Raw genomic sequence first — 17,737 nt, 5'->3', positions numbered from 1 at the left:
AGATTTGTTCTACACATAAGCTTAAGAAAAATCTGTAGGATGGTAGCATTACCATTGTAGCATGAGAATGTTAAGAATTTTATAAAAAATAATGTTTCACTTCTTGGTTATACTGTGTTTGTATGCAGAGCAGTGGTGTTAAAGAACTTTATGGATCACTGTTCAAATTAGTGAAAAATATGGTTAAAATGTCACACATGTACTGATTAAGTATTCCCACTATTTATCAAATACAGTGATCTGCTGCCTGGCAGCATTGCTCACATTCTGTAGTAACAGTCTTTCCAAATAAAACTAAGAGGAAGGAAGAAAAGACATGTGACTAAGGTAATTTAAAATGGTAAGGGGACATAAAGAACTCAAAGGATTATAATTTTCAGAACTAAATTTTAAAACCCTTTTGAAATTAGCCCCTTAGTATTGTAAACTGTCAATGTTTCCAGCTGTTTTTTTGGTTCTTCTGCCAGAAAGTGCTTTTCCAATAGACAAGGTGGCAGAGTCATGTCTGCACCTTCCCTGCCTCTGTTTATACAGCAAAATAGTAGATTAAAATCCTGGTGAAAGTAAAATGGCACTACCATGATGGATGGCAAACCGGAAAGCCTCTGATATGAGCACTTATTGTTTGCAGTAACTTCAGAGAATAGTAGGAGACAACTGGGGGTGTGTAACATTTTAAATCATTAGAGATGAGCTGTGGTAGATCTTTCTATTGGGTCCCTCTGGCAGTAACTTTTGTTCCCCACCTTTCAAGAGACTAAATCTGCAAAATTGCCTTTTTGCGGAATCAATGTAAGGCTTACTCTATTCTTAATCAGAAAACATCATGGACACCTGGATGCAAAAAAAGTTATGTTACTCTACAAAATGTCATTGTAACGGGTTTTAAAGAACTCTTGTAAACACAACAGTAGCAAAAAAGCCCAAACACAACAAAGAAAACCCCCACAAAACCTGAGACTGCCCTCTTCAAATGTCTAGGTTCCTCATTAGTACCCAAGAGTATCACATTATGTATATCAAGATATATGAGCGGTCTGCACAAATCTAGTCTTTTCTTTTGCAAATTAAGAAGATTTGTCAGGACCGTATTCTTTTTTCATCCATTCCAGGATCAGGAAAAGCACCGAATTTTAATGGTCATTTATATGACCATTCTCTTTTAATCTTCATATATATTGCAATTCAAAATAAAACATGACATTACAGTCTTAAGCCTATGCTTGTGCTAGTTCAGTACGCTCACTTATACATAATTTTCTGTGTTTTTGTTAATTAGAAGATGACTGTACAATATGAATTATAGGGCTCCTTATCCTCTTCCAACAGGGTTCTCATTATCCTCTTCTAGATCAATTACAGTAAACTTACAAATGAGGAAAAAGTACCACAAGACCAATCATTCAACCCTGTTAGTTCAGCCTGCAATCTATGTTCTCTTTTCTGACACTTCATGTCCCCAAGATTATCCGATAGAGATGTAATTAACAGATGTTGATGTGAAACTAGAATAACACCCAACTCTCTCTACAGTGCTAATGGCAAAAGAAAAAGATTATTAAGTAAGAAGTACATGCAAGGTGGAACTAGTTAGTAAGAAAGCACTAATCAAGACTTAAATCTATTGAAAAGATTAATGATTTAGATTCAATTTGCATGTAAATGCAAACAGAAATACAGAATTTCTGCTGTAATATTGTCTCACCTTTTTGGAATATAAATACAAGTTTGGAGTTCTTCCTGGAACTGGAATACCAGCTTTAGTCAGTTTAATAAAATATTTTTGCACTCTACTGGCAACCTAGAAAAAAACAACACGCAACAATTAAATGTCAAATGAAATGTAACAGGCCTTCACTTCAAAGTCTTGCCAGCATTGCTACATTGATTCAGACTATAAGGACAAGAAATCTTCATTTTCTACTTTACAACAACTACTGTAACCATTACCTATCTTCCAATGCTGCATTTGTAATATTTCCAGACACTTTGAAGGCTTTCAAGGAAAAAAACTGCCATTGTTTCAAAGTACAGAGAAAATGCAGCAAAAATTGTGATAGAAAGGAAAGAATTTTAGTAGTTTGTTGCCTGCTGAAGCTAAACTTACTCTTCCTTAACAGTGACAGATAAATTATGCATAGTTAGCATAGAGAAAGTATGTCTACATTTTATTTTTGAAATAAGTAAGCACATATTTTACTTTTTTCAGGTATGGAGAAATATACCTATAAGTATATAAGATATGATCAGAGATGAGGTAATCTTGTACATGGAAATACTTGAGTATACTTTTACCTGAAAGCACACAACTGAAATAGGAGAAATTAAAATACTGTAAACACAGAACACCAGCATTTTTTACTTCTGGTCAAAATGAAGAAATTATGCCATTTTAGGGGAAAAATCCCAACAAGTTAGGTGCAGAAATACTTGGCGTCTCCACATCTGTGTCCTTCTGTGGATCTCAGCCCCAGTAGAGAACTAATTCTTCTGTCTGTGAGTATTCACGTCTGCCCATTCTACAGTATTGAGGTGCAGGAGATTCAGCACTCCAAATTAACTCAGTCTGAGAACAGCTGGTGTCACTACACTTGCTATATGGAATTAAATGCATGCTGTCAAAATCTAACGAACAACTAGGTCCGGCAGCTTTATCATGGGCTTTGGTGCACTTTCAAAAGTTGTATATTTGAGATTAAGAGTCGCATTGTGATTAGTGAAATGCAGGCCCTGCTGTTACATTTTTAAGAAAAAGTAAGTGATTACTGAAAAGATGTGGATTTTATTGATTGCTATTTCAAAGGAAAAAGACATCTACAAATAAATCTTCTGTGAATCTGTATCAACTGCTAGAATGCAGTGACTGACATCACTATTAGCACAGCACAAGCACTCAAACAATGCCCAAGCAAATCTTTTTTCTAGCAAAATAAGTTTTATTCCTTTAGTTATGAACATTACAAAAAATATACCCTCTTTTTAAATCCCTCAGTTTATGAATTGTGGTTTTTTTGACAGAAAAAAACCTAAAATTAGAAATAAATGACTTAAGTGTTGGAGAGAAACCTGGATACAATCTCTTCTCAGTGCTTCCTTAAAAAGCTTAAAAAGAAAAAAATGAAAAAAGAAAAATAAAAGAGAAAAAATTTTTAAAAAGAAAGAAAAAAAAAGGAAGAAAAAAAGAAAAGTCAAGGAAAGGGATTACTTCTCAAACTGTTTTACTTGTTACCTGCTTTGCTGTTCTGTTTCCCAGTTCATCAGCTATCTTCTGCCACCGTCGGGACTCTACTTCCTCTGGTGGATACTTCAGAAGCAATTGCTCAAGTTTTTTCTAAACCAACACGGGAAAAAAATAAATACATCTTTCCTAGTAGAGGTATAAGTTGTCAAAAGATGAGATCTACATACATGTGACTGAACTTCTAAGTGCTTTAAACACAATTTGCTTTTATTCTCATGTATGTTACCACAGCTACAAAATGGAAGAGTTTCCCATTACCTGTTCCTCTACAGTCCACAGCTGGTTAAAAGTTTCAGGTTTGGTCTCATCACAAAGTCGCCCTCTTATCATCTGCTCAAATACAGTATATAAAATGGTATATGTGTTTAGAAAAAGTACAGTTAGGATAACTTGATTTTAACCTTTTTCCTATCTAAGTAAAACCAAAACCAAACCAAATAAGTGCACGAAAATTTGAAATAAAATTTGCCTAAACCAAAAATAAGTGCTCTGATTTGAGTACATGAATGATGTGTCATCACCAACATTAACACTTGAAGTAACAGTTAATATTATCCACATACCCGTAATTAAAAAGAAAAAGAAAAAAAAGATTCATAAATTACTATTCTGTAAAATTTTATCTTTCCTTTCATAACAACTACCTGTGGACGACTGTTTGTAGAACCTTCTGGACCATCACTTAAAGGCAAGACAGAGTATGAAATAGACTCTCCATCCTTCTTGGGATCCAAAGGACTTTTTGGTCTTGCAGGTATACCTACTGTAAGCAACACAAAAAAGGAATTATTAAACCTCCGCACTGGTCATTTCTTTCTTGTAATGTATGCCCACTTTCCTTTTACCTTTGTCAAAAATCAGCTTCACCCTCCTACTGTTACGTTTTCGGTTTTTGAATTCTCTCTCAAAGTTTCCAAGGCTAGTGGTGTATTGGTCCCAGGCAATCTCAGGGAGCTGAACGACTCTCTGAGGATATGGAAGACCCATATCAACCTGAAAAAACAAGAATGAAAAGTGAAAAACAATATTTAACACAACTGCTGTATATCCAAACAAAAAAACTACAAATCCTGAAAAGTTATGAGAACCTGATGCTGCTTTTTAGCTAAAAGCAGAATTCAAAATCAGAATTTTTGAAGTCCCATGCAGCGCACAGTATTTTTAAGGAGAAGATATCATTCAAGAATAATACACAACAGTGCATATAAAATATGCAGTGGCATGGTCAATGATGGCTTATTGAACATAAATCTTTAAAGCATGTATTTCACAGCTGAAATCAGGTGTTTCTGACTTCAATATCCTGTTACTGTCTACCTCTTATTTGTTTAAACATACTGTTTGCCCAGGATCTGTACCTTTCGTAACACAGGAAACTGTAAGATTTGGAATTTTATCATCTGATAAACCTAAACTCCTCCCATCAAAGAAATCAATGTATATTTTACACTGATTTTGCTGTCTTCTGTCTAAAACACAACTGTTGCAAAGCTCACCACTTTATTTAAAGGTTGACCTTAAGAGTATCATTCCCTTGGTTCGGAGACAAAAATACACCAGATACTTTCAACTATGATTAGTATTTCCCCATACAATGATTATCAAATGCAACACTATTACATCATGCATGCTATTAACTCATCTCAAAATTTAATGGAAAGACAACTACTAAAACCAATGGGCTTACATCAGACCTCTCTGTAAACCTAGGTCTCTACAAACCTAGGAAAAGAGCACCATAAAATACCTACTTCATTCTTCACTGAAATACAATATATTGCCAGCAGACTAGAAGGTCAATCATCTTTGTCACTGGTAGACGTGGCAGCAAGAAAGTATTCAAGCTTTAAACATTTTTTCAGTATCCCTGTTAGAACAATTTTTTTTTTTTAAAGCTTGAAAAGAAAATGTTTCCTTATCAGAATTAATTCTCCTCCATCAGACAATATTCTATTATGTTATCCAGAACTCACGTATGTTTTCTAGCGTTCATTTTGGTTTTAGGTTAGGAACTACATTTCCTGCTCTTTAAAAAGTACCCTACCAAATTCACTCGCAGCACAACATTTAATTTCTCTAATGAGAAAAGTTACGAATTCTTGATCTGATGCCTTACTATGAATTACTTCTAGTCACCTGTAGATTTCGGGTTGTCTTAAAATACCTACATTACAATTAGAAATTTAAAGATTACATTTCTGCATACCAAAAAAAAAAAAAGGAAGAAAGCATATCTAATAAAAACATTGAAGACCTACGTCTTACAGATTTAATAAGAAAACAAAGGGCCATTTTTGCTCAGCAGATAAAGGATTTTAAACTCGTAATCTTAACGTAAGTATATATGGAATTCTCTGATTTCTACAGATGATGAATTACTGGTTATTAAAAAAAAAAAATTCCAAGTAAGACTTAAGAAAAGCCCATCGAAATACCTTCTTCTGGAGTCTTTCCACAAATCCAATAGGATCTTTCAGTGCTTCTCTCTGGTGTCTGCCTAAACTTTCAAGGTCTTGAACTGCTTGAGTACGTTGAGCCTCGAGTACAGCAATCGTCTGTAATAGTCTCTGATAACTACAGAGACAAAGGAAAACATCTCACTAAATTTGTCTTTAAAAGTGACATCCCCCCATCTAAATACTAGCCATGATTATCTACTAGTTTCTACCAGATTTCATAGCTTATCTGAAACAGTTCATAGACATTTTTACTGAATTATATAAAAAATTATATCAAATCTATTTAAAGTAGTAGATTAATTTATATAAACACATAAAAAAATGTAACACCCCCCCCCAGTGATTTCCTTTAAATGTAAATTTTGTACTAGCTAAACCAATATGGTGTCAGGGACAACCTATTCATATTCTCAATAGCTATGACCAACAAGCTTTGCTTACAAAGTTAGAAACACCACAAACAAAATGACCTAATTTCTCTTCCACTTCAAAATCAGCTTCCTTCTACCCCAACACAAATGCCTCTACCACTTTTAACATTTTGCTCAATCACTCACAGCGTGGACAGGAATGGCTTAGAAACTGTATCTAAACATTTCATGGAAGCCTCACCTTAGAGGAGAATACCAGAATCATTTATGAAAAGTAATAAACCAAGGAATAAGTAATTTGCAAAATAAATGCATACAAACCAGATTCCTCTAAGAATACAGAAGTTGAATGAAAATGTCAGTGTTCCCTCAAACCTGCCATCCCAGATTCACACCTAGTTTTGATTGTCTATTTAACAGATACATTTGAAAATCACTGATGTGACTATCATACCTGTACCCAATAATGTATACTTCCTGAACTGTTTTCTATAAATCTAACTCGAGTCAGAACATCATACAATATTGCACAGCCTTTAAAAAATAGGTTACTACATTTAATACCTTTTATTAGCTTTAAAGTTACAGTTTTTCACTTCAGTTTCTAAGTCATGTAGTTTCTAATGGCCCCTGTTGTTGCAAATTATTATGTATCAACTTAATTTTTTTCATGAAAATGTTTTCTGACATTTAATATTACAACTGTATTTTAGTTCAGCACAAAATGCCATCTAAAGTATACAGAAATCAGGTAAGATCTATTCACTACTACAGTATTTCAGTAAATTTTCATTCTATTCCATTATTGGTAAAACAAAGACAAGCCTAACACAATGAATTCCACATGTATTACAGAAAAGATCCAGAGGTTACTGAGCTAATGCCAAGTTTTTCAATTGACTGCACTGGTAATTGGGAAAGACTTTAAGCGGAGGGAAGTAAATAGCCTCAAGGCAAAATACAGGCTTCGTACCATCAAATATTTAAGTTTCTACCTAGACATTAAACTGCTGCCTCCCCATGAAAAAGGGTAATTTTCTTTCCACTCAAATGTAATATTTGAAAACATAAAATATAGCCATACGTTCTGAAGTTTGAAACTAAAATACTGAGCTTGTTTAAAAACAGTAGGATACAATTCTGTTATGAATTTATTATGATTTAAATTTGTCTGCACATATTCAGGTTTATATGCAACTAAGACCTAAAATGCTTATTAAATAGGCTATTAATACTGGAACAATAGTGGACTATTTTCACTACTGGAAAAGTGCTCCAGTTTCCTCTAAACAAAAAAACTTTCCATAAAGCAAGGTAATTACTGGGGCTACTCTTGAACAGGTGAAAAACAAACTTCAGAAATAACTTACAAAAGTAGTGACGGTACATCAAAATTGGCCTGAGACAATACCGCTGTTCAGGCTTACAGGAATCATCATATGTGAAATCAAAATCTTTACTTAGTTTTTACAAATAGCACCTGATCATTGCCTAGCTTTGCGCTGGGCAACCTCTGTCCATGCTTAGGTGGACTGACAGCACTTCTTATGCAGAAGCCTGCCCTGCATGCTCCAGATAAATGAAACATAGGCAGGCTGCTAACATGTTTGATGTAGATGCAGCTGTAACAACACAGAAGAGCTTCATGATATTTGGGGAGATGATTTAACCTGGACAACAGAAAGCCTTTTCCTATCAGCAGGTGCCAAAACTTCTATACAAGACTCTGGAGTTAGCTCTAATCACAGTAACAGAGGCTCAGTAGTGTGCACAAAAATTTGCATCTAAGATGTTAAATAAATACCTGCCTTTCTTTTCTTGAGCCATTTTACGTCACTTATTCAAATTGTATTTAAGTGATCGCTTTTCCAAATGAAATTGAAAGAAAATAATAATTTCATTTAAAACCTTTACAAACATAGAAGAAAAAGCAACCAAATGTTGGTGATTTAGATGAAGTGCTAATTTAATGATGATTCACATGTGTAAAGTAGGGGAAGAAATTATCTTAATGAGGTGGCCTTAAATAATTAAGTCTGAAAGGAAAGAGAAGAAATTACAGTTTGGGAGAAATAACAAACAAAACAAGAATACTGAACTCCATTTACTTCCCTCGTTAAAACATTCGCAAGTATTACAAAAATGTCAGGATCATTTGAAAACAGGTCATGTGATGTTCATCTGTGGCTACATAGCACTATTATCATGAAATAATTCAAGAGAGAAAAAGGGGGTTTTGAGGAAACTGTTCAGACAAAAAGATTTCCTGGCACTTTTTTGTACCTCCACTAAAGAAATGTATTAACTTGGAGGTATTACTTTAACTTCCATATTCAGTTTTTATGAATGAATATTCTAAAGCCCAGGAGTAAGACTGCAATTTTATCATGTGAATATCAGAAGTATTGAAATGCATGAAAGTGTTCATTTTGGGGTCTTACATTGCCAAGAAAAAATTGAAAATACTAACCCTGAAATAAATAGTTTGCATAGTCCATATTCAGGTACTTTAGATTTGCTGCAGTACTGCATTCTCTCCAAACCATTGCACGTCCTTTTAAATTCCAACATGACTGTTTAACCGACTGTATTATAATATGTCTGCATAGGTTCTTTTAAGTTTTGAACCTCTACTGTTTTCATGGGTTTGTGCAGGCTTTTAGTTCTTCAGCCCTACATGACTGTAATAAAGCCAAGTATTTCTCTGAAAAATCAGTAAGCCAAATCACAACGCACATGGTGAGCACTTTCTTGAAGTCTCTGTCCGTTCTGGCTTCTTATTCTCAAACAGTAACATAATACTTCTGCTGCATTAAGCAAAAGACACTGTGTGCATAATTTCCAAGACTATTTAAAAGAAAAGAAAAAAAGTGGCGAACAATTTTACTATCCATCTTCCAAGGTTCTTTGTAAATAAGCACAACAATTATGATTTAAACTACCTCCTGCAGTTGCACTAACATTCTCCAAAATTGAAAAGGCCTAATGAAGGTAAAGAGAAAGTAACTGGAACCTTGCTCACTCTTCTGCTGCAAAACTGGCTCCATCCTTCAATGAGGCAATCAAAGAGCAACCACCTCTAAATTATCCAGCTACAGTTACATCATTTTCACTGAAAGATCTCGAAGGAATTACCAAGGAAAATTATCTCACATCCTCTGCCAAAACAAAACAAACTCATACAACTAAAAATGTGTAATATGAGTAAACTCAGAGTCAGTCATACCCCCTAAACTGACTGAAGTTACGCTTTTCTCAGTTCTAATTACTAAATTGTTAGCCCGTACAAAACCCTAAGCAGTTTTTTTTGCAGGAAAACTTTCATTCTACAGAATGTAATTCCATATTTCCACAATCTCAGTATTGAAACACTCTTGTAATTTCTTAAATCATGTTAACTGCCAGGAATCTTCCAGATGAACACTTGAATAATTCAGTACAGTACAGAAACAGTTTCAGTATCTCTATGGTGGAAAACCTTGATTAACATAGGTTTTTGAGGGACCAATATTTAAAAAAGGAAAACCACTTCTTAAAGATTGATACTGATGAGCAGGGACTCCTGCTGATTCAGTTGTTCTACTGCAGTTAATAACTACTCCACTCTTTTGGATTGCTCCATGAAATAATTATCACATAGCAGAGCCATATTTATGGAAGTTCTGCCATAAGCCATTAGTTATTACACTATTCATTTCCATGAACTTTGTTCTAATAGAGATTAGGGACACAGCAACCTCCTCTCTTGTCTGTGATAATGCTTGAAAATAACATAGCTAGTACCTTAATGAGACCCGTTTCCATTTTGATCCAATTTTCTGAGATCTACTTTCAAGATGCTTTTTTCCCCCCCATTCTTTCCATCCTGTGATAACGTATTTACATTTCCAGATCTAAGTACCCAGAGTTACATCACAGATTTTCTTTGTAGCAGGAACTAACAACGAGCTTTAGAAAACACTATATATATATATATATAAAAATTTGGAGTCAATCTGCCTTAAGAATAGCATGTTTCTTAAGTTTACTCTTATTTTTTATACTAAATGACTTAACACTAGCCTGTACAAGAGGCCATGTCATTCAGCATTTTTAAATAAATTCATTTCAGTATTCCAATAAGAGTCATTCAGTCACAGAGGCTAGTCCCTCTGTGGTTTTTGAAGGTTTCTTCTCCCTTCAAGAGAAGAACATACTGTACTTTAAACCTTAAGTGAATGAGTGATGTGAGAAACTGATACTACAAAATGAAGATTCTAACTTTTAGGTAGCTAATTCAAACTAGTGGATGGAATAAAATAAGTAAGTGAAGCTTTTCAGTTAAATTGCAGTAAATAAATGTGAAGCATCAGTTTTGTCCTGTTCAACAACGTAAGGGGCAGACACAAAAGTGGCTGTTGGTAACATTCACCAAACACCACAAAAATGCCAAGCCTCATCCAAAAACAAGCCCCCTACACAAAGTCTTAATGCTCAAACATTTACGAACACACAAGAAAATTTTCTGCCACTGGTCTTACCCATAAAAGAAGAATTTTCATCTTAAGTGACTTTATCCAAAGCAAACTTACACAAAAACTCAAAATTAGCAAGAGGTCTCTCAAAATGCTACTGTGCACTATTTGTTGGACTTTCCTTATCTAGTATTCCAACATAATTATAATGCATTTTCTCAACTTTTAAGCTAGAGACTTGGAAACAGTATTACTTCTACTCTCCTCCCAAATGAAAATAAATGGAAGGAGGTCCTTGCCAGTCCAAAGTTAGTCCTTATTTCATCTTTTTCAACCTTACATAATCACCTCTGAAGCAATGATATAATGAACATTCTCACGTTTACTTATATAAACTCACCCAACTTTGACTTGCCTCAAATTTTCACATAGTATTCAGACAATCTTAGAGACGCATAGCTAAATGTTTATTACTTGCTTTTAGCATGAACCACATATAGATTTAAAACACTTGCATTGCTATCACAATGATTTTTTTCCCTTATTTAAATATTTATCATTGTTAGATCGCTAATGCAACTCCATTCAGTATTTTTTAAAGTTGACAATATATAGAATAGTTTTATAAAGCCAGCAGGGGACACTTATTAACAATGGAAAACTGTAGCAAGAAATTATTGTAATTTATGTAATAAAATCAGTATACAGATTTCCCTGTAATTTATTTCCTGGAAGCTCACAGAAATTACTTGAAATGAAAAAAAGTTACCTTGTCAACTATACTTGCCTTACAATGATCATTTAGTATCTTGCAAAGCTGTGTACTTTGATGCCTAATTAAAAAGAAGTGACTTACCCTGGACTGATAAAATGCTGTGCAGGTGGTGGTCATCACTTCCCAATCCCCAAGCTAACTGCACTTCTACAGTTCTATAGTTCACAATATGATAAAAAGTACAGTAACAACAATTTTGGGGATTAGAAAGTAAAAACGTGTATACCATCATTTAAATTTTATATCAGAAATACTGATTATTTCTTGTGCAGGTAGGATTTGTTTTAAGTGAAGGAGTTTACACTTCTCATAGCAAAACATGGCTAAAAGATATGTAGAAAAAATATCTACTTTAAAGCAAACTTGTATTTTGAATTTCCAAGAGCTGTGACACAAAATCGGTACGTATCAGTAACCGGGAGGATTTGAGCAAGTCTTTGTTTTATTGCCATCTACTGGCAACTCTAGCAAAGTACAGACTAAAACCTGCTCTCCTAAACTTTTGTTAAGTCATTTATCACTCCGGATTTTGGTCTACTTAACAGCGATTCAGAAATAAATTCCTTATTAGACGCTAAACTAAGAAAGTATTGGATATTAAACATGTCATATTATAAGACTGCAAATAACTGTAGCAAAAAGTAAACATTAATTGCACTCAGAATTTCCAAGTTAACCCAAGGCAGTTGTAGTAACAGATTGGCCTCCTGGAGAAATCTTTAAGGCAGATTAAACCCAATCTTCTCATTTCAAAGAAGTGAGTGTTTTGTTTTGTTTGGGGGTTTTGTTTGTTTGTTTCCATTCAGAAATATCAGATAATGCTCCCAGCTTTTAAGCTTGGCCTGAAATCTTTCCCAGTGCCATGATACAGTAATTTTGACAGAGTTTCTTGCAAATTACTCTGATGTGCATCTGAGATTTAAAAAAAACCTATTACTGCACTAGGAAAGAGTGCTGGGATTCAATGCTAGACTTGTAGAACACACATGACGGCAACAAGGAAGCAGAAGAGACTGATGAAGAGTGGCCTTTCTTTGATCTCCCTTCAGAAACACAAAAGAGTTTAAGGGCATAATCAATATGGGCATATATCAACTCCTGTCAGGACTTACAAAAGCACCTTTGCCTGAAGAAAGCAGCATATGGTAGGTTTTTACTTACCTAATGCTTAGATACTATGACCGAGGTAATCTACTCACAGCCAATTCTGCAACTCGTTATGAAATTGTTTTCCACTCTAGCTTAACCTCTTTACACATACTGTAATTTACTGTACTTTATCCATATTTAATATTCATACTTCAGACCTTTTAAAAGACTTCCAAGATAAGTAAATAATTAAACTGCCTCTCCATTTTATACATGAAACAACTAAAGTATACATTAAGTGGCTTCTCCAAGTCTACCGTGCCAGTAATGGAACAATAATCACTATTTCTGAATGCCAGCCTCAGGCTATAATACACACCTATTTAAAACAAAACAGAACTAAGCCAAAAAGCACTTTTTTTTTTTTTAAAGGACATTTTAAAAAAAAAACAACAAACCCTAAACCAAAACAGAAAACCCTACTGCAGTCTTCCACCTGGGTGCAAAAGAGCTATTTTCAACTCTAATTTCACCTTCCAACTTTCACCACTCCAGACTTTGTATTTCAAGCATCTGAACAGTATTTTATCGGTTATGAACTTGTGATGTCCCTTTCTTTCTTAAATCCTTAACTCTGCCCCAGAAACAGAACACCCACTCAAATATTGCTATAGGCTTCATTCTTGTGAAGAGCTGTCCACCACACTCAGCAGGACTTAATATTAGCTGTACAAAAGCACCTTTATCAAATATCCACATTTCCAGCAAGTTTTCAAAATTTTTAGTAGCAATTAGGTCTCTGTGCCTCAAACAAACATGTAACTTATTTCGGTCTTGTCAACATGAAAGGTTAAAACACCATCCATCAGTCCTCCCGCCATTAACCCATTTTAATATAGCCTTTTGATCTTCCTTTAACAGCAGGGACACTTTCCAGTAGACCAGGTTGCTGAAAGCACCATCCAACCTGGCCTTGATTACTGCACTCCTTCAACTCACTCTATGTTTATGCAGGTTTCCCAATTATTCAGGTGTATATTCTTGCTGATGGAAGAAATGACCATATTCCCTCAAGTATTCTGTTACAGTAATATCTGAACACTATAACTGGATTACAAGAACATGATATGCAATCACGAGAAGCTGAATGTTCTAACAGCAATACAAAGAATTATTCACTCAATCTTTTTTGCCTAAAGAAGGGGAATGGAAGTTAGAAATAAGGAAGAAAATTAGTAAAATGTATATTTTTATTAGTACTCACTATGATAATAAACCATGGACAAACACAGTTGGTCCTTGGCTTAGGAAGCATAAAACTTTCAAAGGTTGTTATACAAAATAGCACACCTTCACTTGGAACTGTGCAAAGAAAAACCAAGATGTGCAATAGTGAAAAATTAAAAATCCCCTGGCTATTCCTACCAAGAACAAAATTTAAAGGAAAGCAAAAAGTAGGATCTTTCTTCCTCTCAAAATAGCATGTAAGTACTTTCTAGTACCAAAGAAACACCTATCTTGATTAGAACTTATTGCTGAGACTAAAACAAGCATTAATAAGCACTGCTCATACAATTCCCTTCTAAAAGATACTGCCAGTCAGTTTTGTAGTTCATGATGGAGATGCTGTCAAAACGTCATGTAAGACCAGAACAAATACTTAAAGACTGGTAATAGAGTTATGTCAAGCTAGGTTAGTTAAAACTGAAGAGTAAAGATACCTGTATTCTCACAGCATATGCCAGTCACTGTGTTCTTGTTTTCTTGGTGGCATCATTATGTTTACTAGCATTTTAGTGAAATACTTGTACATCCCTACCAAGTAGGCAATTATGGTAATATAATTTATTCCTTGTCCCACCAGACATACTTTACATTGGTATAACTGGTGTAACCACACTTTACCACTTTGCTTTTGTTAAGTGCCCCTTGTGTGCATAGCCAAAACCACAGCCAGAGCCTTACTCTCCACACAGCTGCACTGGGTGAGTATATTACTACCCCATCTTTTCTTGGTTTTCTCTCTATTTTTTTAAAGTCAGGACCATGAATCTCCTACGGCATTTGATATTTTTTTTTTCAACTGATATTTCCTACCCCTCAAAACCATTTTTAGTATTTACTAATACTTAATTTTCCAGTTTAGATGAATTTACTAATGAGGATCCTTAGAAATGGTAAGCATTTCCAAATGAACAGGTGGGAAAATAAGTTTCTATCTTTTTGTGTATTAAAATAGTATGTTTGTGTTTATTATTTTTTAAAAAATTGTTGATTTTCCCCCATGATTTTTGATCCATGTTGATCAAAGAAGTTGGAAAGACAAGCTGAGTTCCTGTATGTTCTCTAAAAACTGGCAGTTTGGAAGGGGGGAGAGACCATAACTACTATCTCTGCAAGAGAAAGGCAAGCTGAATCCAACCGTTACTCTTCACATTCTCTGGTCAATCCATCAGCACACACATCCACACACACTACCAAGCCAGCCAGCAGGGAAGCAGCTCTGCGTTGAAGAGCTCACGCTGTCTCTTCCAGGACAAGATGCCGTGACAGAGGACTCTTGGAGGTGAGAACATAGGCAGAAAAAGAAAAGCAGGTATCATGCAAATCAGGAGAGAAGAGAATTCAAGGAGCAAAGGACACAAATCCAAAAGAAATCAAGCTTTGCTTTCCACAGGATGCATTATTTAAATGAGGATTGCACTGTGTTTGATAGTGCCGTTCACTAGGATTGTGCTGTGGTTGACAGCAAGATAACTGTGTTCAGAGAAATAAAAACGAATTTGACAAATGTACTTGACATTTAATGGCTCCTAGAGTAAGCCTATTATTAGAGAGAGAAAAACAGATGCAGCACATGCCCAAGGCATTATCTCTTGCAAATTAAGAACTCTATTATTTTGTGTTTCTTGAATAGTTTATGTAATTATAAAACATGATTCTATGATTACAAAAATACTCTTAACTAAACCTTGATCTTTAGTCCTGCAATGATTTTGTGTCACTTCTAACTGTTCCATTGATAAGTATTTATAGATAGAAATGACCTTATAAAATATGATAAATAATAATGCTGGCAGTAAAAAATTCTCAAAATACTTTATATTTTAAGCTGGTGTAAAATATAACAAGTATTTCACTAATAAATGTGATTGTATGCCCTTTACACTATCACAACGCTTTAATAACACAATTATCTGCAATACCAAACTGCAGTTGATCAGAAACTCATATTAGAAGTTTCTAATTGATTTCCGTCATATTTCTATTTTGCAGATGAAGTAGGTTGCAGCATTCAACTGCTACATGAAATGAGATTTTTACTTAAATCCAATTTAATTTTTTGTTACTTACTAAAAACACAGACCAATCTACCAGACAGTAGGAACTACTCTCTGAGAAGAGAACCGATCTTCCATATGTTTAAGTTTTACGTTAATAGGTAGTTTAAGAAAAATAACACTGTATGCCACATCACTCTTGTGTGGAACAAAGGATGAATTAAAACACATTGTATTCTAATATATATGGCACATATGCATTTTTAAAAAAATTATTAACTTCTATTGTTCTTCAACACTAAAAATGTATACTTAAATTCTTCTATGTTGATGATATATTCTATAAAGTACTCAGAGGTTACATGTTTACAAAATAGTTGCTGTCTCATAATATTCTTAACCCCAGTATGGATTAAAACTGCTACTAGAAAAAGTAACATGATTTACTTGATTTATACCAATTCCCTTTATTCCTTAACATGAAACAACATAACAACCAAAGTCTCCTCAGACTAAAACTGTATGTCTCAACGGAAAATGAGACAAAGGTGTCCTTAAAAATAATATAGGAGGACAATTTATACTATAGTATTAGCTACATGACATCACTACAAAGGAATGTTAGATTATCTGACTTATCTGTACATTAAAATAAATCCACACTGTGATAAATTTGACCTTAATTCTGAGACATATATCTGAATATATGGGGATAAATTACAAAAGTGATGTAGTATTTTTGTTCTTACCCAATATATGCAAAGATAGACATGGAGATTTTTATCTTAAAATATATTAATGAAAAGTACTTTAATTTTTAATACTAATTGTCATCCAGTTAAGGAAGAAACATGGTGCAGGTAAAATTACAAGTTCACCTTAGTGAAAAAGACCACTACAGGATTATGTTAGAGTTACATTTTAAGAAGATTCTGTTTAAGGCAGTTCTCAAATAATTGGTATGGCAAAGTGCACCAGAGCCTATTCTAACAAGTCAAGTGCAGTAAGATGAACTTTTATAGAGAACTGTTTCAATCTGATTCATTAGGCAGAAACATTTGTGACTGAATAAAATACAAAACCTGTACCACAGGAAATGCTACAGATGTCTTTTCTTTCTCACATTCATACAATATTAAAAGACCATCCAAAGACAACATTAACAGTATTACTATGAATTGTCAATTGTATATTAAATCTGGTTGTACGATCCTACATGGTCCTCTTGTCTTTCCAAGGCCTCTGCAACAATACAACCCATACTAGGCAAGAATTCACAAGACTGGGTTTTAAGAGATGTACTGAAGTGTTTCATTCTAATCTGTCTTCAGTTTAAATGTCAGTACAGCTATTATGATTTTAAAGTAATAAATGAAACCAAAGATATATAAAAATATCTATTTACTGAACAAACACAAGGTCCTAACTCTTGCAACGGAATGCCTGTAGGCAAGTGCTCATGCATAGTTCTTACATTTCAGTGAGCTTACCTACAGGCCTAGGTGGTTCCTATAAAGCTAACCACAGTTTACAGGATCCTATATATAGGATCTGTATAATGTATAATGCATTACATGCACGTGACAACTCAACTCTTCAATTACATTTTCATCTAGAACTCAGAGCTAAGTGTTAAACAAAAATTTTCCCTCATGCAACCTAACACCTGCCAAACATTGCAAAACTCCAGAGAGTAAGTAGAGAGGAAGAAGAAAAAAGAAAAAAGGGCACTAAACGAAGCCCTGGGCAAAGGGGAAAATGTACTGAGGATAAAATATTGCGTAAGATAGAAAATTAAGCTACTGCACTATAAGAAAGAATTAAACTATAAAAAGATACAGCAAATAGATATGAGAAACTTCTGAGGAAAGACATATGCAAAACACTAAGCACAGCATATAAAATTAAGCAGTGTAAAAAGATTTAAATCAACAAGTTCAGTTTTGATGAAAATATCAAAAGAAAATGCAAAGGTTTCTAAGCTAGAACATACAAGCGAATTTCTCAAATGTGCACCAAACCATATTTTTCTGAGAAGAATCATAATACACAAAAATTCAAATTGTG

At 34.2% G+C, this 17,737-nt stretch overlaps 1 protein-coding gene across 7 annotated transcripts in view; it reads right to left on the bottom strand.

Moving 5' to 3' along the window:
* Positions 1–17,737, bottom strand: part of ZZZ3 (zinc finger ZZ-type containing 3) — a 62,331-nt gene that overhangs the window by 10,823 nt on the left and 33,771 nt on the right. For 6 of the 7 annotated variants that reach the window (XM_052800334.1, XM_052800327.1, XM_052800331.1 and 3 more), the window contains exons 4-9: positions 5,677–5,815; positions 4,087–4,234; positions 3,886–4,004; positions 3,500–3,571; positions 3,230–3,331; positions 1,706–1,801 (exon numbers count right to left, since the gene is read on the bottom strand). In XM_052800334.1, coding sequence (XP_052656294.1) covers positions 1,706–1,801; positions 3,230–3,331; positions 3,500–3,571; positions 3,886–4,004; positions 4,087–4,234; positions 5,677–5,815 — 676 coding nt within the window. The remainder of the gene's footprint in view (positions 1–1,705; positions 1,802–3,229; positions 3,332–3,499; positions 3,572–3,885; positions 4,005–4,086; positions 4,235–5,676; positions 5,816–17,737) is intronic. The other variant, XM_052800333.1, reaches the window with a different exon arrangement.

This window comes from Harpia harpyja, chromosome 11 (assembly GCF_026419915.1).
Source record: "Harpia harpyja isolate bHarHar1 chromosome 11, bHarHar1 primary haplotype, whole genome shotgun sequence".
Taxonomy (NCBI): Eukaryota; Metazoa; Chordata; class Aves; order Accipitriformes; family Accipitridae; genus Harpia; species Harpia harpyja.
Note: the sequence above shows the minus strand (reverse complement) of the source record. Positions and strands in the feature narration are given on the sequence as shown.